Below are 22,961 nucleotides of genomic sequence, written 5' to 3' on the forward strand. Positions count from 1 at the left end.
ACACTTTCCCATTACCAATATTCTGCTATTTTTTAATAATCAAAGAATCTAAATTAGGAGGAAAGAAATAAAAATAGCATATTAATGGGCTCTCTAGAAAGGATTCAGTTATTCATCTCATTCTGTTGGGAATGAACTCCAGAGGACAGGATAACTACCATTGTTTTGGCTGGCATACAAACTTCATTCAAGGGAAATTAGTGTAACCAAACAGGAGGGAGTTTTGTAGCTTAGAAGCCTCTTTTGTGTAAATACACACATGCTTCCATGGATTCAGTCTTGTACTACTGCCAAAAGCATTGGTACAGTAGCTTGCTCACCAGAGCACAAAACAAAGGGCATTTGCATAACAGAAAAGTTCATCTGTTGAAATTATTACTTGGATCTGTGTTGTGTGTTCCCTCTCCCCCACCAAAGGCAAACACTAGGTGATGCTAAACAGTGTGAATTGTTGAAGAGATTTAATTTAGCTTACAAATGAAAAGCTATTTTTAAAAGTCTTTATTAGTTAGTTTTAATATGAGACCGGTTCAAACAGCACACCTTTTTGATAAAACTATCAAAAGGGGATGGAATCTCATTGATTAAACACTGAAAGGAAATTAATTGTAAGCACACAATATAGAATGTTTACTATATGGATTAAGCAATCTTAAGGATTGCTCTTCATCCAAAATAAAAGCAAAACAAAGCAAAACACTCAAACAAACCGAGAGTTATTAATCATTCCAGAAATGACTTTTCTTTTTAATCCTGGGGGAGTTTTGCAAAACTTTGGTAGCAGTACCAATCAATATGATGCAACATAATAAGCACCATCCCTTCACAAAGACAAAGCTACATCATAGACATTGCTCTGGATTCTTTTTAGCAAAAATTTTATAACTAGGCATTGCTGATCGTAGCAGGTCTGCAAGAGAACAAATGTTTTCAGAAGGGTAGGAGCTCAGTGTACAATTCTACTTGGTTCAGCCTATACAGATGATGACTGAAAGTATCTAGAGCAAGTTGCCTGGCTTTTTCTTCATACTTCTTTATGCTTTCTTTTGATTGTGTAAGATTATCCAGGAAAGAAACAAAACACATGGTTTCTCTGCTTGCTAGAGGAGTTTCAGTTAGCTCTGTTAGAGAGCTGAATCCTGCAGGCACTCACCAGAGGTGCACAATACTTTGGTAACCACAGGTCAGAAATGTAAAAGTTTTTAAGAGGGTACCTGAAATATATAAGCAATATACACTAGTAATAACTTTTTTTTGCAGTTTTTGGCCATGGCCGGGTTTAAACCCACTACCTCCAGTATATGGGGCCAACGCCGTACTCCTTTGAGCCACAGGTGCTGCCACACTAGTAATAACTTTTTAAGAATGCACACTTTTTTTAAGTTCCCATTTTATAACTAGGACATAAATTTATCAATAAAGAGAGTCAGCAAGACTATTCTACTAAATCTGATATTTGATGCTATATATTATCTATAGAGTATTAAAATAACATATTTGTGCTTTAGTTTAGTTTAGTTTTGATTTGTTTTTGTTTTTGACCACCCCCAGTATATGGGATGGGTGCCCTACTCCTTGAGCCACAGGTGTCGCCCTGTGCTTTAGTATTATTGGCTCCCTTTATGTTCAGAAAGATCTTAAGACTTTCATTACCAGTCCTAGTGATAAAAAAAGGTATATGAAGGCTAATCAATGACTTTCCTTTGTAAAATATAAGACATAAAAGTAAAAATTACAAATAAATCAAATATTCATGAGGCATAACTGAAGGATTATTAGTACATTTGGTTAAGGAATTAATTCAACATTCACCACTGAGTTGTTGCAAGCAATAGGATGGATGAGGAAAATTATCAATAATGTCAACACTGTCAACAAAAACACTAATAATTGTTGTTCTATTCAAATTTATTGAATATTATAAATGAATGTGTGTCTTTCTGAGTGCCTCTTTCAGGCACTGAGGATACAGCAGAGATCAAAATAAAGTCCTAGCCTCATGGAGCTTACATCTGAGACAGAATGCAAACAAACATACATGCACATATCCCCATAAGTGACAAAGGACTTGGAGGAAGAAAACAAGTCAAGCTCAGGGGGATGAGGAATACCAGATGATAGGGTGGGAGGTAACAAAAGGAGGGGAGCTGGTTATTTTCACCCTAGTTCTTTTCATTTTCTGCCATGTGTTCTTTTGTCTATACAGAGCCATCTGCAAGAACTACAGTCTAGTAGGGAAAGCAAAAGAAAATATATTTACTTAGGCCAACTAGAAAACAAATTCAAAGTGATATATCCATTCCTATAAAAGAGGTGACTGGGCATAGATATGAGCATTAAGAGAGGTAACCTGGGAGCCAGGAACAGTAAGTAGTGGTTTACACCTATAATCCTAGCACCTTGGGAGACTGAAGCAGAAGGATTGTTTTAGGGCAGGAGTCTGAGTCCAGCCTGGGCAACAGAGTGAGACCCCATCTCTACAAAAATATTTAAAAGAATTAGCCAGCTGTGGTGGTGTGCACTTGTAGTTCTAGCTACTCAGGAGGCTGAGGCAGGAAGATCACTTGAGCCCAAGAGTTGGAGGTTGAAGTGAGCTATGGTTGGACCACTGTACTCTAGCCTCGATAACAAAGTGAGATTCTATCTCAAAAAAAAAAAAAAAAAAGAAAGAAAGAAAGAAAGAAAGAAAAGATAAATTGGAGAGCACAACTACGTAGATGAAACTCATATTCTTAAAATCTTATTTTATTACAAGAAAATAAATATATAATATCAAAGAGTTTGTGTCATCTGAAAAGTTGTAAAAGCCATGTACTTTTATTTGATGTTTTAATCGCCTAAGAAAATTTATTTTATTTTATGAAGTTGGCAAAAATGTTCTACCAAGACCTAAAAAAAGAGTTCAATAACACTAATTTCATATGTGAATATAGATCCAAAAATTTTAAGTAAGAGATTAGCAAAGTGAATTAAGAAGTATATTAAAAGAATGATAAACCGAGACAAATGATGTCAAAAATGCAAAGATGGTTCAACCAGGAAATCTCTCAACACACTACTTGCATCAACCAATTAAAGGAGACAGCCTATACTTTTATCAACAGATGCAGAAAAAAGACTTAGGAAATTCAACACCATTTCTAACAAAAATTCCAAGTAAAATAAGATAAAGTAGAAGATATGTACATAAGATAAGGTCAAAGTATAGAATAGCGCACTGAAGCTAATTGGTAATATGCTAAGGTGAGTAAGTTGAGTATCTGTAATGCAGCAGTAAAAACTTCTTCTATGTTGATTATCGTGAGCCTCTAAACCCTGATGCGCCTGTGTACCTTCTTACAGTTAAAGCAGAAAGATAACGTGTAAATTCTTGAAGAATTCTGTATTTTATAAAGAACTAAAAGTAGACTTACCATGTGATCCAGCAATCCCACTACTACCTACTTACCCCAAGGGAAAAAAGACGTTTTAAGAAAAAGACACTTGCACTTGAATGTTTATAGCAGCACAATTCACAATTGCAGAGATGTGGAAACAGCCCACGTGTCTATCACTGCATGAGTCGATTAATCAAATGCACATATTATATACTAGGGAGGACAACTCAGCCATAAAAATGGTGATCTAATATCTTCTGTAACCACCGGGATGGAGCTGGAGACCATTCTTCTAAGTGAAGTATCACAAAAAGGGAAAAACAAACAACACATGTATTCACAATTTAATTGGAATGAGTTAATCAACACTTATGTACACACATGGAAGAAAAAGTCAACAAAAATCAGGGTGGGGAAGAATTGCAATACACCTATTCTGGTGAAAGGAACACTCATAACTTTGACTTAATATGTACAAAAGCAGGTAACCAAAATGTGGACACCTGTAATATTCTGAAATTTTTTGAAAAAGAATATGCTTAAGGAAACAGTAAAAAAAAAAAAAAAAAAAAACCGGATAATGGTTTGGGTTTGTTTTATTTCAAACTAGATAAAATGATTTTAAAGTGTAAATGGAAGGCTAAATGGTTGAAAATATTCTAGAAAATTATGGAAGAAAAGAAGAGTGAAGTGATATTTCTCTTAGTATGTAAATATACTCTAAAGCCACTAAAATAAAACAATATAGTATTGGCATAAAAATAGATAAACGGTCATTGGGACAAACCAGAGAGGTGAGATACAGATACAAATGTATGTGGAAATTTGACTTATTGTTTCAGAGGCATTTTATTTCATTGTTAAAGGACAATTTGTTTTAAAACATATATTGGCCAAACTGGCTGTCCATGTGGAAGGAAAAAGAAAAGAAAGAGATCCCTCTTTTATATTATAACTGAATTCCAAAAAATTAAAAATGTTAATGTTTAATAAAAAGCTAGGCAGCACCTGTGGCTCAAGGAGTATACTGCAGGTGGTGGGTTCAAGCCCAGCCTGGGCCAAAACTGCAAAAAAAAAAAAAAAAAAACCTTAGAAGAAAATAAAGGAGATTTTTTAATAATCTAAAGATAGGGAAGCCATTCCTAAGGGGGGGGGGAAAAACTCAGTAGCTAGCAAACAAAAAGTAGTCAAATGTAGCTTAAAAATAATTCAGTTGCTTTCGCCAAGCACAAGACTCCGCCTGAAATATTAAAATCCAAGGGAGAGATTGGGAAAATACATATATAAAACATACCCTAAATAGATTATTTACCTATAACATATAAATAACTTCTAATAATTTATAATAGATGATTTAATACGAAATAATCTAAATAAGAGGGTATATAAATAGTCAATAATATTCAAAAAGATTTATACCTCACAAAAAGTCAGGAAATGCTAAATTGTAAAATAATGAAATAAGTAATATTGGAAAAAGATAAAATTAGTAATTTTAAGAGTTAGTGGGGACACAAATCACAGATGTTTTGGATAAAATAAATTACCTTAACTTTTGCAGAAAGTGATCTGTCAATAATGATTAAAATTAGACAAATATGTACCTTTGCATAGCAGTGCTGGGTCATCTATCTAATACACAATAAAGGCAATGGTATATAGATTTCATACATTTTCAACTATTGCTTTTAGCAATAAAATAATGTCAATATGATATTAAATAATTTGAAAAGACTATTATGCAACAAGGAAAAAATGATAGTTTCTTCATAATCTATTATTAAGTCTGAAAAGCAAATTATAGCATAGTGGGTATAGAATATTTTTTTCTGCAAAAAAAAATTTCTGTAAAAAAAAAAATTTTTTTTTAATAGACAGAGACCTAATACATGCGTGGATATGCTTGCTTTGCTGTGTGACCATGTAAAAAGCATGAAAAAACATACTCTAAATTGTGCTACTCGGGAGGCTGAGGCAAGAGAATCACCTAAGCCCAGGAGTTGGAGGTTACTGTGAGCTGTGATGTCACAGCACTCTACCAAGGGCAACAAAGTCAGACTCTGTCTCTACAACAAAAGAAAAAAAAATGCTCTAAATTGTTGCCTTTTCATTTTAAGGAATATAATTAGTTAATTGGGACCAGAATGATTTTTCTTTTACATGTCTTTGTCCTCTTTCTGTTTCCGATTATAAAATACAAATATCATATTTAGAATTAAAAATTGATAATAAAATTTAAGTGAAAGAAAGGAAGGGGTTTTGAAAGAGAACTTCAATTCTATTTCAATAAATATTCCTTGCACATCTTATTTTGTAGGAAGAGTTTTGCCAGAGTCACTTGTTATGAGGAATTGCTGTACTGTAGACTAGAGTCAGATAGTTCCATATGGTCTTTCTTTGTGGTACATTTGTACCATCTATTGATAAGCACTCTTAGAATTATGCAATTTTATGTGTAGACATGACCGCAAGGATTGTCTCTTCCCATTAAACGTGAGGATTCCAAGGCCCAGAGATGTTAAGTACTTTGCTCCAAGTCACACAGCTTTAATGGCATAGCTTGGATCAAACATTAGGAATTTATCACACCTTCTCCCACTCTCAGCACTTAATATCAATCTTCACAAGTGCTCTTATTCATAGAGTTCTTAAAACAAGTCTGATGTAGTTAAAGGAGGGAGTCAGTTGCAATGTTTTTGTGTGTTAACTCTATTCAGCCGTGAAGCCATCTAAACTGTATATCTGTTTCTGCCTAAAACAGAGAGTTTGGAAAGTGTCTTGATTTTCAGAGCCAGTCTTCACCCATTTGAAAGAGTTGGTAGAAATGAGTGACTCCTTGAATACCTAACCAGATCTCTACCTGTCCTATTTTCTGAAAATGTATATGATACCTAAACTAAGCTACTCACATAAAAGAAATCGTTATGATAGGCAAGCCGTCTTTAAAATAAACATTTTATTTATAGTGGGAAACTATAATTCTATTGAAAAGACTTCAGTGAAAAATTATTTTAAAGAACACATTTCTTGCTCATGCGAGCCAAGAACACACTCTTTGGTCTGGATTTTCAGGATGCAACATTTCATAATCCTTCCTACGTATAATGGATATAGAAATTAAACTGGATGAAAGTTTTAATCCCATGTATTTCAGCCACACCGTGGTTGAGCATGGTCTTAAACATAGGAAAGAACACAATACAATATTTAGCTCACTGGCCCTTTAAAAATCTTAGACACGTTTATTTTTAATAACAACTCCAGCATATTTTCAGGAAGGTCTAAGTCCAATACCATTTCTGTTAGCCTAACAACTCTAAAGATGATGTCCTTCTCCCCTTTGTTACAAAGGATTGTGTGATTTAGTCCTCCTAAAATTTTTTTGTAAAAATGGATTCGTTTCTCGTAACTCACTACTGTTCAATAAGGTAATTTTTTTCTAAATTTTTAACATAAAAAAAGAGAACAATAGCTAATTTCTGGATGTAAACATTTCTAGTAGAGAAAATAAGAGTTTTTTAGATCTTCAAATGATAGTCTCCAGAGTCGTTACATCAAATCTCTTAATCTCTGCTGACAGATATCTTATTAATGCTTTTTCTCAGCCTCAATGCTGAGTTCCAGATCAATTCACTGTTAGCTCAACTACTAACACAGGCTATCTGCTAAATTTTAATTCTTCCAAGCGTTGCCAAGCTCTGACCTGAACTCTCGAAATATTCTGGTTGAGAGGCAAGAAAGTCATATTCTTCAGATCAGGCAGGTTGAATTTTAGCTGTGATAGCTCTTCCTTTTTTTTTTTTAATTTTATGTTACAAATACCAGGAAGACCCCAGAGTTTGACCTTGACTAATGTTCCAAGCCCACAGAGAGTATTTTCACTGCCACAACAAATAGAACCCTATGTCTGCCCTGCAAACTCTGCTTGCTTTAGGTTTTTTCTTTTTAATTTTCTCTGCATCCAGACAAATCCTCTGTGTCCATAAGGAAGACATCTCAAACTTCTCGGTATCCCAGCAACATCTCTCCTTGGAACTTTGCAGTTTTTAAGATTAATAATGATTTTGGTCCATATTGTAAAATTTGGGTAGATATGGACCCATTGCTAATTATTAATAACCACACAAATTATCAGTCAACTACCTGACTTACCTATGACGTGAGTTCAGTTTTTCCCCAATTATTAGAATCCTTTTACAAAAACTCAGGTCATAGTCCTTCTAAAAGAATCTTTTCCTGTTTGACTTAAGAGAGAAAGTTATGGTCAATCCTTCTCTATTTTAATTTTTCTATTGTTCCTTTCTGACTCTGATTTTGTATAGATTTGTAAGAGTAGATATCAATGTATCACCTTGTAGAACATCTGTCTTTTAAAATTTTGAAATATGCAAAGAAAAATATGTGTATTCTAAGAACTATAATTACTTACTGAACTCTACCTCTGTATGCATGGCAATAAATGAACATACAATTTAGCCCGGCTATCATGAAGTTCACAGACTGTTTGAAAGATTAAATTCTAGTATTTGTAAAAGGAACACTGGAAGGTAACAAAAAAAGAGATGACACATGGTAGCATATAAATGAGTGATTTTTAATGGTCTGTGTACATTTTTCTAAGATCCTTTTCTCCCACATAACATGGGTGTGTTACCACTCTGGTCTTGCAAAATTTAGACAGACAAGAAAACGAATTTCAGACATCATATTCCATTGCAGAATATCGTTCTTTCTTCTGATGCTCAGCTCCACGTAGTGGCTAAACAAGATTGTGCTTTGCTTGCCTTTTAAAAAGCTTTCTGGACATTTCTTAGTCCTTAAACTAGGATGTGTTATTACTGCTTCGCAGGTAAGACTCAGGAACTCAATTGTGCATCCTCGGGAAATATAAATCATGATTTCTCCTGCCACCCTCCAAAAAAACGTGACTTAGTATGTGCACTAACAATGCAAAGCGTGGAGTTCTGATGTTTCACTTAATTGAGTTATAAACAAGAAGACTACCAAATCCTGCTGCTGCCCTTTGGTGCATGTGGATGTGTGAATTTCCTCCATGTGTTTGCTCTGTATCCTTCCGAAAACCCACAGTGGGGATGAGTCACCGAGGTAGGCATCAGTCTGACAGTCCTAGAAAGTAGCCAGAAACGAAAAGCCAAACCCAGGAAACAGCCTTTCACTCTGTTCCTGGCGTGCTGCTAACCGATCGCCACCCCTTCCTCACTATCTAATGCAAGAGGTCTACGCAGAAAGCAGGCATTCAGAAAACGACTTCACTGAAAACAAGTCAGAGCTAGATTCGAGGCCTTGTGAACGTCAGTTGCTCTCTGCTGCTGCACTGCCACACTGATTCTAAGTTTATCTTTCATTTCAGGTCACTTGGAAACCCCCACTTATCCAGAATGGAGACGTGCTTAGCTACGAGATCCGCATGCCCGACCCTCACTTCACAATAACCAATGTGACTTCCTCAGGGTTAAGTCAAATGATCACTCACCTTCTTCCTTTCACTAATTATTCTGTCACCATTGTCGCTTGCTCAGGGGGTAATGGACATCTAGGAGGGTGCACAGAGAGCTTACCCACCCATGTTACCACCCACCCCACCCCACCTCAGGACGTCGGCCCCTTGTCCATCATTCCACTCAGCGAATCCTACGTTGGGATTTCTTGGCAGCCACCAGCCAAGCCAAATGGACCCGATGTGAGGTAGGAGAAACCCACAATGATCTGGGATTTTGCCATAGTCTTATCTAAGAAGTAGGGAAGGAGGGGACTTTTACTCACATGTAAACTAATTCTTTATTAGATATCCCCCAGTTCAGAATTTTCATACACTAGTACATCTTGCTTTACACAGAACTATAGAAGTTCATCCAAGTAGAAATATCACAATATTGTGAAGAACTAAAGAGTAATCACTGTTCTCCAAGGATTTTCTACATAATCCTTCTCTTAAGTTTCAAAGTATAATTTTATTGTATGTCGTGTGTTAGGCCAATCTGATGCATGTTCTGATCCATTAGCACAAACATGACTTAAAATTCTAAAGCTAATACAGAAATTCTTTGGCAGATTATTATTATCTGGAAACTTGTGAATAATGTGGTCAGGAATACAGATAAGATGAAAGGCAGGAGCTGTGATTCTGAAATGGCTTTGTGACAACCTGAACTTGATACTTGGCCGAGAATATGGATTTGATAGTATTATCATTGTTTATAAAGTATTGATGGGAAAAGTCTTAGAAATTATTAACTTGATAAGCTTTATGTATTTCTACATTGTGCAAAGCTGCCAATAAAGATTTGAAAAATCTCACATAAAAGAAAACTAAAACGTTATCATTCTTGCAGATGATAGTGAAATGTGAATGTAGCTGATTGTTTCAAAATAATTGTGTGTATGAAACTTCATCTGCAGAAGGAAATTCATCGGAAAAGAACCCCAGAGATGTTATTCTACAGGCTTGCATGCATATATCACACACAAAATACCACAAAACAACCTGAATTTTGGTAATAACATTAGTTGAGATAATCCTGATGTTTCTGCTTGTCTTTTGCTTTAGATATGAGCTTCTGAGACGTAAAATCCAGCAACCACTTACATCAAATCCCCCAGAAGATTTAAATCTGTGGCACAATATTTATTCAGGAACTCAGTGGTTCTATGAAGATAAGGGTCTTAGCAGGTGAGATTACAAAAACTATAAAAACAAATGCTGGCATTTAGTTTGGGCCATGTTGAATAGTTCCAAGTATCTTAGTGTCTTCATTGTGTGAGTATGTTATCAGTTATGCAATAAAACACGGTGGGTTATTATCTGTGGCATTAATCATGGAACTGTAACACTCAGCATGTTTAATGTTTGCCATCTTGACTGCAGGCTTAAAATAAGCCTTTTGAAGTTGAACTTGTTGGTATTTGAGCCTTAACCTATTGCCTTGGTCACAGCCCTATCTAGACATGAAATGTAATAATAAAGGAATTTGGAAACAGGAAAAATTACCGGCCACTTAGAAATACTTGCTATTTCTGGAAAATGATTATAAATCGTTGGTTCAGTCAATGAGAAACAAATCTGTAGAAAGTGGTATTGAGACTTGAGAGAGTCCAATCTAGGGTTCAAAGACATGGAATGGACCACCAGATGATGGCAGAGAGAAGTGTCTCGTGGGTCAGTTAGGAGTACTGGGCTGTTTCCTCCTGTGCCTGAGAACTAGCTCTGTTACCTGAGGCAAATCACTTGCCGTCTCTGGGAGTCACTTTTGTTGTCTATAAAATGAGTTCACTCGATGGGATTAAATGACGTCTAAGTCTTCCTGCATCCAAGCAATGTAATTGAATTTCAAACAACATGAATGTAATTCAATGAAAACTACTCAATCATATTTTTCAATAACTTTTCTATCACGTGGTTATTTTTCTAGCTCCACCACTCATATTAGAGCTGGAAGGCTAGCTACCTTTATACTCAGCTATATTCTGACCCCTGCTTACTGCCCTCGCCTTGCCTGCCAGCCCTTCCTTCCCAAGCCACTGTGTCCCCGGCGGTTGGTTGCTCTGATGTGTGGCACTCTCTCACTCCCCTGCACCCAGGCTGCCTTGTCCTGATGCCTGATTAGATCACCCTTCAGGTCTTATCCTAAAGTTTCTCTCTCCAGGAAGACTTTCCTGCCCACTCTTGCTGGTCTAAATCTGCGTCCTTTTAATGTATTTCCATAGCACAACTTTTATTGTATCACTATTTTCAAACATCCCAGAAATTTAATTTTGTTTCTTTTAGAAGAAACGAAAATTTTTCAAAGAATTAAGAGCAAGGCAATAAACTTAGTTTGGAATTTTCACTGATTCTCAATAAGCAATTCAAGTCTATGATTTCAGGAGAAAAAGGAACTTAAATCTCCACAAATTAAATTGAAATAAGAGTCAAAAATAAACATATCCGTGACAGATGCTTCTAGAGGGACAGCGTGAATGTAACATAATTAATTGTACTGAGGGGATGTTTTGACCAGCTACATAATGCTGAAAGAAAAGATTTTTTTTTTTTGGCTAGTACTAGAGAAGATTTTTCTTTTTTATTCAAGTAACTGCTACAGCTTGTAGTGAAGAAAAATATGCACTTTTTTTTTTTTGAGACAGAGTCTTAGTCTTTTATCCTGGTAGAGTGCCGTGGCGTCATAGCTCATAGCAACCTCAAACTCTTGGGGTTCAGTGATCCTCTTGCCTCAGCCCACCAAATAGCTAGGACAGGACTACAAGTATTCACCACTATGCCTGCCTAGCTTTTCCCACTCTCAGTAGAGGCAGGGTCTTGCTCTTGCTCAGGCTGGACTCCTATAAATAGCATAAGTCTTTGTATTGTGAGAATCTCTTTTTCTAGCCTTCTACCCTTTGACAGTTGAAAAAAAGGTAGGTGTCTGTTTAGTCCAAGAGGAGTCTCTCACAAATCTGAGAGAAAGTGGAAATGAGTCCACTGGGGAGTGCTATGTTCTTCTGTTGCAGGGAGCCATCTTGCTTGGGCAGGCCTTGCCCTTGTCCGCCTTGACAGCAGCCAAAGTGGTCTCTCAGATTGCAGGCCCTGGTGGCCTTTCCTCTCGGCCTACAGTTGTTTTGCTGATTTATTTCTTTGGCTGCCTAAGCTTTCTGGGGATTTTAAGAGGAATAGGTGGTTTCCTTTTCTCCTCAGCGCCCCCTGTACCCTGTTACCTTCTTGTATCTAGATAACGGGAGCATTGAAAGTTTTCTTCCCATGTTGATACCACTATAGCTACATTTAGAATCAGCTTCAAAATGGGACTTCTCCTGATATAAACGGTAAAATTAATATTCACTAGGTATCTCTTATGAATTTATTTGTGAGGGTAAATATAAGTGGAAGTCAATTTCCCTCTCCAAGTGGTCTATGCTGGTAAAGTAATATTTATAATATATATGCCAATCTATTCTAAAAATATCATTGTCTTCTGATTTAAGATCATTTTAGCAGATATTTCTTCTTTTTGTGTGTATGGTAAGAAATTTAGTGAGGGTAGCATATAAATAAGAATCATAAAAGTTCCTTTTTTAAATGAAGACACACAAATCCTCCCTGAACCATTGTCAATGAAATTCTTGTCTTAATTTGATAAAGTGGGCAAGAGATGTGTCCAAATAGTCTCTGGATTCTTTCAATCATTATCATTCAAACCCATGAGCAATCTAACAACACAAAAAGGAACATACCAATATTTTGCTCTATCTCCTACAATGACCATCCCCCAAAGGTACCTTTTGGTTTATCCTTAGCTCACTTTTGGACTCTGTAGGCCAATGGCTATGGCACAGCAGCTGCAAGTCCTTTTTTATTTTTTTAAAGTCATTTATACATGGATCATAAATACATTTATGCCATTATAGGATTCAATGTGTTGATTATCTGTACAAATTGGAATGCTTACATCCTACTAAGCAACATAGCCTTTACCACTTTAACCCAATTACAGGATTAAGACATTTATGGTACAGGGAGGGTTGGTAGGGTGATCACACCTATGAAACATATTGCAAGTACAAGTTGGATTTATCAGTTATAAAACATAAATGTCTTTTATTCCTACATATACAAAGTGGGCTATTGAGCCAATTATCTGGAGAATTTAATTCAAATAAAAATATTTTTTTGTTTTTATGATTATCTTAGATAAAGGGTAATTTTTGTCTGCATCACAAAACTAATTGCCTCATTACTCAATTTTCCTCTGCCTGTATAGACACAAACATTATACATACAAATAAACATCAGTATAACGGGCTTATACTAATGTCCGTTTCTAACTTTTCTTCCTTAATAATTCTGTGCAAAGGGGCCAAGTTATGGCTGTTGGGGGAACCCTAACTTTGGGTGTCCTGACATTTTCATCACTTGGAAAGTCTGGTGAATGTGCTCTTACGGTCTCATGCTGCCGATGTGGGTTTAACAAGAGGGCAGCGACCTCCTCCATTTTAAGCATCAGTCTGCCCTTACAATTTTCAGCACCTAAGACTTCCTTAATTTCTAAGAGATTTGATAAAAGTGTTAAGAACACAACACCACGTGTCCTCTCTTTTGCTGGGGATTTAAAGTAGGAAGAACAAGGTACAAGAAATAATAAGACAATTTTACTATTTTAGAGAAAACATGGACTGAGGTGTCTTTATGTTTATGAAGGAAGATGTGTCCTAACTGCTATTCCTTTCGGTGATTTGTAAGCTTCTCAAAGTGTTTCTTTTGCAGTGACAGTTTGGAAAGAGACCTCTACATGAATCTGCTAATTGTATTATCTTTACATGAAAGCATTCACAATTGATTTTCATATTTTCAAGACTTGTTTGTTTTAAGACTTAAATGCTTAAACTAAATGTATCCTAAAATCTGAGCTTAAATCTTATTGATATAGATTGAAATATATTTTTTAAACCTACTAAAATAAAAATGTTTCAAGTCCCAAAAGAGGATATTGTTTCCAGGGGGATAATACTCAAAAAAATCATTTTGCAACCCCCTCCTTTTGTGATGAGAATAAAGGCGCACAGATAATGTACTTGCCTCTGTTAATTCACGTGGAAACACTGGGTCAATTCCATGGCACAAATTCCTTTCATAGAAATATATTCAAGTTGTGGCTATTAAGTAAAGAAGTTGACTTTATACATAGGAAGGGTGAGAGAAGGAAGGACTTCTGTGACCACTGAGATGAGGGAGGTCCCGTTCTGTAAATAAAAGTTAAGTCTGGGACTAAATGTAGGGTGACCAGACGTCCCGATTTTGGCGGGACAGTCCCACTTTTCAACAATTTGTCCCGTGTCCCGCAGTGTTTTTAAAAAGTCCTGATTTTTGGAAAGAATGCACAAACGGGCTGGAGAACAAGAAGGGAATATATGGTTTTCAGCCGCCATATGGCTATTTCACCAGAATATGAGTTTTATATTATTTTTGTTAATTTTATAATGTTAAACTGTAATAAATAATTGCTGAGAAGTGATTATTGAGCACTGCTTTTCAAAGTTTGCCTTGTTGTCAGGCCCTGCCCTGCCCCACACCCCCGCTCCGCCCCCCCCACCATGTTGTCCCGCCTTACAGATGTTAAAATCTGGTCACCCTAACTAAATGCCAACTTCTGGCAACACTGATGTGCTACCTCGTAACAATGTGCTTTCTTCAAAACGAGTGAAAATGTATCTATTTCACATTCAGATTAAATTGATGACAGTGCTTTTCTCTGGTGGGGTTTATTGTTCATTGCCCTAAATTCACCCCCCTGCTGTCCTTTCGCAGGTGTCATTATATTGAATGCTACCTCGTAAAAAAAATGAGCCTCTAAGTCTGGATGCATTTTGTCGCAGAAGCTTTTTTCCCCCTCCCTTATGTTTCCTTTAGGAAAAAAATCTATTTGCATCATCTGTGTTTCTTTCTCATGTTGATGACAGTGTAGAAGAGAGACAGAAATTATTTTAAGCATGACATTCTGGTAGAGAGCTACCAAAACATAGCAGAAACTTTCATCCCAATCAAAGAAGTATCATATTATAAAAACTTCCAAGTGTGATAAACATTGCTCTTCCATTTCCAAAGCAAAATTCCTCAGTACTGTTTTTTAGAATCAACAGAAAGACTTAAAGAAAAAGTACCCTACCTTCCATGGAACATTCTAGCAACTTCAGAGTTAAGCAATGAAAACAGTCTTGCATTTTCATTTGTTTATTTATTCCCACAAATTATTTGGAGATCTAAGGACCAGAATGCTACCTGAAGTTTCTCAAATCTTGACTTACATGATGTGGTGGGGTTGGTGTGGAAATGAAGAAGCCTTAGTGGAAGAGCCAACTAAATAGCCTACATTTTCAGAAGCATCATTTACATTGGTGACAATATCGACACATGAATTCTGTTAGGACATCAACAAAGTGACATATTTTTAATTCTGATGAAAATAACCCGAAGCATTCTGTAGCTACACTGACAAATTTTATTGGTTCCCAAATGTACCAAACCCTTTCTAGATATGAACCTTCACACATTTTGCCCTGGAAAAATGTCTTTTGCTGGACAGACATCTTCACTGGATAAAACACAAGTTATCAAAACCTATCCCAAATTTTAACCCTTCCCTGAAGACTTCCTAGCTAGCTAGTTAAGGTTACATTTAGATGCTCCATTGGATGTGTGCTCAAAGAAAAAAACCAAAAGAATACATACTGTAGATGTGCATTTAAAACCATATTTCTATAAACATGTATGTGCACTGTGGCTCCAGGAGGACGGACAGCAGCAGTATCAGGTTTAGCATCTGGCATGTTGTTAGTATCCAATATATATTTTTGAATGAATGAGCAAATTAATGAATGAATGAAGTGATGTTATATCAACTATGAAAGAGCAGTCTAATTCGTTTTCAACATAGAGAAAGCACTCTGACAAATTTCTGCAGGGATCATTTGTCTATCGCACAAGTAGACTTTTATGTCACTAGTCTATCAAAATATAGAAGTGACCCGAAATTTTTGAAACTGAACGCTTTCGTAACTGTGAGACACCCATGTATTCATTTCTACAATTATCTATTCAGCACATAAACAGATTTAAAACTGCATCGTTTAAACTTCATCTTATTACTAGAACCTAGTAATAAGACTAATAATAACTGAATCTTGAAACGAGTATTATCCCCTAAGTAACAGTTTAAGACACATTATTTTTTATAAGGACAAATAGCATAGTCATGTCTATAAACATAAAGTTTACCATTTGCTGTCTATTCCTGGAGCAGGGGTGACTGGAACTAGAAGATGGTCTCAAACAAATGAAGGGAAAAATGATTGTGGTAGACCAATATTGCTAAATTGAGCTGTGAACAGTTGGGTTTACTTGCTACATTATAGACTCAATTTTAAGTAAATAAATACGGATTTCAAAAGCTATCTCCTACAGTGTTGAAATGACACATTTCTCAACACATGCCTAGGAAACACAGTTAGTATGTAGGGAAGCAACTGAAGAACTGGTAGGTAAGTTCTCCCAGCAGTGTCTGAGGTCAATTGCTCTCGTATTTTTCCTTTAAAGATATTCTTTTACTAGAATTAAACGAAAGGGCTCATTTGATATCAACAAGCAATGGTGCATCTTACAAGGGTACCTGTGAAACTTACTAAATCTAAAATATAAATGTCTTAACACAATAACTAAGGAAATGCCATGAAGGCTGTGTTAACTAGTTGGATGAAGATATTTCAAATTGTATATAAAACCAGCACACTGTACCCTATGACTGCATTCATGTGCACAGCTATGATTTAATAAAAAATAAAATAAAAATAATATAAAGTGAAAGGAAAAACCACTTCCAGGTAACTAATATGTCCTTTTTGAGATATGAAACGGTGAAGTATAACCATCACAGACAGGTAGTTAAGTCATAGGCCCTTCCTAAGTTCAGATTTCAGATGCAATGAATTGAAAACAGACTATTTTAGTATTTAAGAGAAGTAAAGATCTTATTTTCTTAAACTTTTAACTTAATAAAAATTAAAGAATTTGCAAGAGACAAATACATGGCATCAAGTGGAATGCCTACTGATTTTTCAATTAAATAAAATAACATATAGTAGAAAGAATTTAACCTTGAAAATGAGGAAATTAGATGCCCAGCTATCCCTACTAACTGGTCACGTAAGCCTAGAAAAAAACACTTAATTTCTTAACGTTTCAGGTTTTTTTTAATCTGTAAAATTCAGGAAACATTTTATTATTGGGAGCAGATAAACTGTAAAGCTATTTCTTATTTTTAAATTTTAGCATCACCTTGAAAACAGGCTTCTCAACTGGTTGTATCTATGTGGCATAAGTTTCTTCTATAAAGACATAAATTATTTATTTCACCATATCTAAATTATGAGAAAGTCCTTTAAAGGATCCGAAGAACTAAAGCCCTACAGAACTTATTTACAATTAACTATTTTAGTACCAACTGATGCTGTTAATTCTACTCTTAGGAAAGAACCACAAGCATGGTATCACTTTAAAGCCATAAAGATTATTAATTGTGTCAGAGCAGAGACGTGTGGGAGAAAAGTTCAAATGTTGGAGCAGAGGAGATTGGGCATCCAGACTCAAGCTAAATTCCTTTTAAGCCATTTTATGAAGTAAAATATAATTGTAAGTATTTTACCCAGGGAGAGAGCTAATGAAGCCAAGGTCACTGGTTCAATTCCCATGTGAGCCATTAGCTACATTTCATCCCATTGTCATAGGCTTGCTACCCTCTTAACCCTGACTCACCATCCTTCACATTCATACTGGTGGTTGCAGAGGAAATTTGGCCAGACTGTTTGTATGTGTAAGCAAAAATCTATCCCCTCTGCTAGCAAAATAATTCAAAGGTCAAGCCCCGGTGATATGACATCATCCACGAGCAGGCAGACCAGATTATCATCACAGTTGCTATTGCCGTGATTATCCTCATCACTGTATGTGAGCAGTATAGTGTCATGGTTAAAAGAGTCATCTCTGGAATCTGACTGTCTACGTTTGAATCCCAACACTTATAATTTTTAGCTAATAAATTGGACAAGTCATTTGATTCCTTGAGCCTATTTTCCTCATTGTCAAAGTAGGTATTATAATAGTCTATGAGTTATTGTGAGAAATAAATGTGTTAATACACAAACATATAAAAATGCCTGACATATAAAATAACTATTGTTATTATCAATTTTTAATTGTCTTGATCTCATAGACTATTTTGTACTTGCTGAAGAGCATATATATTAGTTTCCCAGGGCTGCCACAACAAAATATCACACACTGGGTGGCTTAAAACAACAGAAATGTATTCTCTTGCAGGTCTGAAAGATAAAAGTCCTAAATCAAGTTGTTTTCAGAGCCAGACTCCCTTCCGAGGCTCTGGAGGAGAATCCTTCCTGGCCTCTTCTACTACTGGTGGCCCCAGGCATTCCTTGGCTTGTGGCCTTGTCAGTCCAATTTCTGCCTCTGTCTGTACCTGGCCAGCATTTGCCTGTATGTGTCCATGACGCTATAAAAATTTCCCTCTCTTTTCCCTCCAATCCAGCATTGGTTTGGGGGCCATTCCTAATCAGCATGACCTCATCTTAACTTGATTAATAACTACAGAGACCCTATATCCAAATAAGGTCACGATCCTAAGTTCCAAGGCTTAAGACATGAAAATATTTCTGGGTGGTGGTGACACGATTCAACACACTACAACATTCAAAGCAAAGAGAAAAGAAAGAGAACAGACACCTGAGGGGAGACTGAAAAACTGAGACATATAGAAGACCTGCACTTATTTGGGAGAGAGCAGGGGCCCTCAAACTTTTTAAACAGGGCACCAGTTCACGGTCCCTCAGACTGTTGGAGGGCTGGACTGCAGGCCCCAGGACGAGTCGGCTGCTAAGCAGGACAGGCAGTAGTGGCAAAAACACCTGGCAGGCTGGATAAATGTCCTAGGCGGGCTGCATGTGGCCCGCGGGCCGTAGTTCGAGGACACCTGATCTATAGCCTCAAAAAAATCACTAAGTATTCACCTGAAATCCCAAAAGTAAAGCAACATCCTTAAATATATAATGTACTTATATAAATACAACTGCAAAAATATCCTTGGGACATTAGTGAGGGATAGGATGAGTTAAGCAGATTTCTTCTACTTACATAGTGGCAAAATGCTCTGAGAATCTGAAATAATTTTGGTCAAACGTTTTAGCGCAGTCTTGCAAATGGCACCCTCCCCTTTGCCTCATGATCACCAGAGGTTGTGATATACTGAGACAAAAGCCGTGGGTCCTGCATGGGAGGCAAGGTATCCTTGATCCGCTCACAGACTCAAGTCAGGTAATGAGGACCAGAGGCCAGCCTTTGCCCTGCGTCCTAGAAGCCCCTGGAATGGTCCTGTGTGTGCAGGGTGATTAAGAAGTGTCTCAGTCGGACCGACTGTCCAACCATACCTCGCCTCGCTCTCTAAATAGCTTTTTCCGACTCAGGAATTTGTGAAGGAAACAAATAAGCCTGATGGTCTTATGCCCACCCTTCCAAAAAAAAAGAGCCAAAAAGAATGAAGGATTGGTGGCTTTCTTCTGTGTGAGTGTAATGTATGGCTGAGAACCTGCTCCTCAGTTCACATCCCCACCTCACTTGAAGCCTTCTGCAAAGTAATATTCAGTTTCCACTGTATGGACTGGAGTAAATATGTTCACACTCTGGCCAAATACACTCACTGTAGCAAAACTCTCTGCAGGAGAAACGTTGTACACTTTGGTCACAGTTACAATTTAATTTTGGGTTTATCTGTCTGCAATGAGATTATGGGTAGAGGGAGAAAATGGTGAAGAGGGATCCTGATATTTGAAAATGGATGAGCTTCCGAAAAGAGGAGCATAAAACTCTCTGGATCAAATTCAGATAGAAAGCTGGCAGCTTGCCAGATTTGTAATTGCATCTTGAATTGAGCTGTAATCCTCTCTACTCTGGAAACAATAAGACGAAAGGAAGGATAAACCGCATCCGTTTAAAACGGCAATATTTGCTTAGCATTCCTAATAAAATGTTTCTCTGATGCTTGGTTAAGGCTGGTGAGTTATAAAAATAATAATATGTATGGTGTAAGGAGGAAAAAGAAAAGAATGGTTTTCCCAGGGCAAAAAAAGAAAGCATTTGGTGGAGGTGGGAGAAGGAAGTCCTGTAATTTGTTTTTTCTTTTTCTTTTTCTTTTTCTTTTTTTTTTTTTTTTTTTGAGACAGAGCCTCAAGCTGTCCCCCTAGGTAGAGCGCTCTGACATCACAGCTGACAGCAACCTCCAACTCCTGGGCTCAAGGGAGTCTCCTGCCTCCGCCTCCCAAGTAGCTGGGACCACAGGCGCCTGCCACAACGCCTGGCTGTTTTTTGGTTGCAGCCATCATTGTTGTTTGGCGGTCCTAGGCTGGATTCGAACCCGCCACCTTAGGTGTTATGTGGCTGGCACCTTAGGTGTTATGTGGCTGGCGCCTTAGCCACTCGAGCCACAGACGCTGAGCCAAAGTCCTGTAATTTGTAAAGAAAAAAGAAATTATATATGTATTATATTTTCTATAAAATAGAAACTTACATACTTTTATTTTTTTTTTTACAAAACCACTTGTTTAGATTTACAACCTACGAGTATAAACTGTTTGTACACAACAGCGTGGGTTTCACGCCAAGCCGAGAAGCGACTGTGACCACGCTAGCTGGACGTCCAGAGAGAGGAGCCAGCCTCAAGGTGAGAGTGCTTAACCACACGGCCGTGGACGTGAGCTGGGCTAAACCAAGTAAGTACGCGTCTTGGATCTCTGTTTCCCCTTCGTATATGAGCCCCCAAATGAAGGACGCATGAACACATTAAACAACATAAAGTAAAAAGCCAAAGACCTCCAGCAGTTTCTCTTGAGAAGCAGAGCGGGCCGCATCCCACCCCCACCAGGCCTCCTGCTCACACTTCTTCCACTGCTTTCTATCACAGCAGCCGGTTGTGATGCCAACTTCCAGTATTGATTTGATACCTTGTAATATCATACACCTTCCTTCAGGCTATTTTGCAACTCATTAGTAAGAAGCATTTGATTGGATCGCAATAGGGTGACAGATTTTTCAGGGTGAATCATCATCGGCACTGTCTGTGAACAGAATTCCAGTTCCATGTAGTAAAAGGAAGCCTGGGGTGGCGCCTGTGGCTCAGTGGGTAGAGCGCCGGCCCCATATACCAAGGGTGGTGGGTTCAAACCCAGAGCTGGCCAAACTGCCACAAAAAATAGCTGGGCATTGTGGCGGGCACCTGTAGTCTCAGCTAATCAGGAGGCTGAGGCAAGATAATAACTTAAGCCTAAGTGCTAGAGGTTGCTGTGAGCTGTGACGCCAAAGCACTCTACACCACAGCACTCTATCAAGGGTCATAAAGTGAAACTCTGTCTATAAAAAATAAAAATAAAATAAAAAAGGAAGCCTGCATATGACACCTGGATTTGCTTAAATAATGGATCTGCCCTCTTTCCTGTTCAGAACATTGTTGCTACCCCTCAACCAAATCCCACCTTGCAGAATAAATCCCTTTGTTAAAATAAAAATTTTGATTCAGCAAAAGGCCACACTCAAGGATACAGAAGGCCATGTGTGGACCCAAGGACACAGGTTCCCTGCCCCTCTGCCACTTTAGAAACTGAAATAACTAAAATTTCAGAGCTATTTGAACAGTGAATTAAGCATGTAATATCCAAGCTGTTAATCTGTGAGGATCCATTTTGAAAATCTGACCAAAAAAAAAAAAAACAGGCCTGACTCTGCCATGAACCTCTGTATTGTAATTATTCTTGCAGGTATATCTTGATATCTGACAAATGGTCGAACCAAAACTTGCTAGAGTGTTAGCAGGTATTGAGAAATATGTGTGTGTGTATATATAGATACAATGTTACTACCGGTTGCTCTGTGATTCCCATCCAGCCTGAGTTTTATTACAGCCAAAGAAGAGAACTGGTCCATTTAGGACACCTGAGTGAATCTGCCCCAATGCAATGTGATGTCAGTTGTGAATTAAAACCAGCGTTATGTGGCATTAATTATAAATTAAATTAATTACTGGTTGTGCTGATCTACATTACCACTAAATAATCCATTTTTATTAAAAAAACATCAGTGTGGTTCCCACGAGGTTGCGTGTTTCTAATGACCTTGACATCTGTATTGGAATCTTTTAAACCGTTTAATAAAGGAATATAAGTTAATAGATGCTTAGGATTACCCTCTGAGACACCTCTGGGAAAAATAACAAAATTTGTATCTGGGAATGTATGTTTCTCCCTCTTCTTCGCTGCTCCTCTTCACCCCCTGATTCATCTGAAAAGCCTACTCATAAAAACAAACCGCCCCCAGCACCCCCATCTGACATTTGAATACTTCTGTTGAGGTCCGACTGCTGAATTTTCACCAGTCTAGGTCCTTTATGTGATAATTGCACTCCTGAAGTAAGCATGCTTATAAAAACTGACAAACCTAATGGATGTGAAGCAGCCCACTGAAGTTTCATTACCGCGGTAATCTGAACCTCTGGCCTTCAGGATGTAGGTCATGCAGTCTGCCGTTATTTCCCTTCATACCTTAGAAATTTTTCAGATAACGATTTGTGAGCACAAAGGTTAACTCTCAGAAGAGGGTCAGCCTCGCCAAAGCTTGTTGCCGTATCATTTCCTTCCCTTGTGCAACTTGCTATCTTAAGTAAATTACCGAGTCACTTCTCTATGAAACGCCACCTAGTTTTTGCAGTTGTAATTATAAATTGTTTTCTTTCCTGGTAGGAAAAAACTGGGGTACATCCTAAAATGTTCACAGACACAAAATGATAGTCTAAAAATACCATGTAATTGAAAATCATAAGATTTAAATTTATAACTTCTTCATTAAAAACTGATTTTCAAAAATCCGTAAAAGCTTTTTTTGATTGTTTGTTTGTTTTGAGACAGAATCTCTCTTTGTTGGAGTGCTTTGGCATCACAGCTCACAGCAACCTCAAACCCTTGGGCTCAAGTGATGCTCTTGCC

General features: G+C 37.3%; 1 protein-coding gene across 1 annotated transcript in view; it reads left to right on the forward strand.

Annotated features, from left to right (window-relative positions):
• The window catches only part of USH2A (usherin), a 775,219-nt gene that overhangs the window by 527,164 nt on the left and 225,094 nt on the right, over positions 1-22,961 (forward strand). Inside the window, exons 41-43 of the mRNA XM_003800142.1 lie at positions 8,749-9,083; positions 9,946-10,068; positions 20,536-20,699. Of these exons, the coding sequence (XP_003800190.1) occupies positions 8,749-9,083; positions 9,946-10,068; positions 20,536-20,699 (622 nt within the window). The remainder of the gene's footprint in view (positions 1-8,748; positions 9,084-9,945; positions 10,069-20,535; positions 20,700-22,961) is intronic.

Source organism: Otolemur garnettii, unplaced genomic scaffold (assembly GCF_000181295.1).
Source record: "Otolemur garnettii isolate 467f Iridium unplaced genomic scaffold, OtoGar3 scaffold00168, whole genome shotgun sequence".
NCBI classification, from domain to species: domain Eukaryota; kingdom Metazoa; phylum Chordata; class Mammalia; order Primates; family Galagidae; genus Otolemur; species Otolemur garnettii.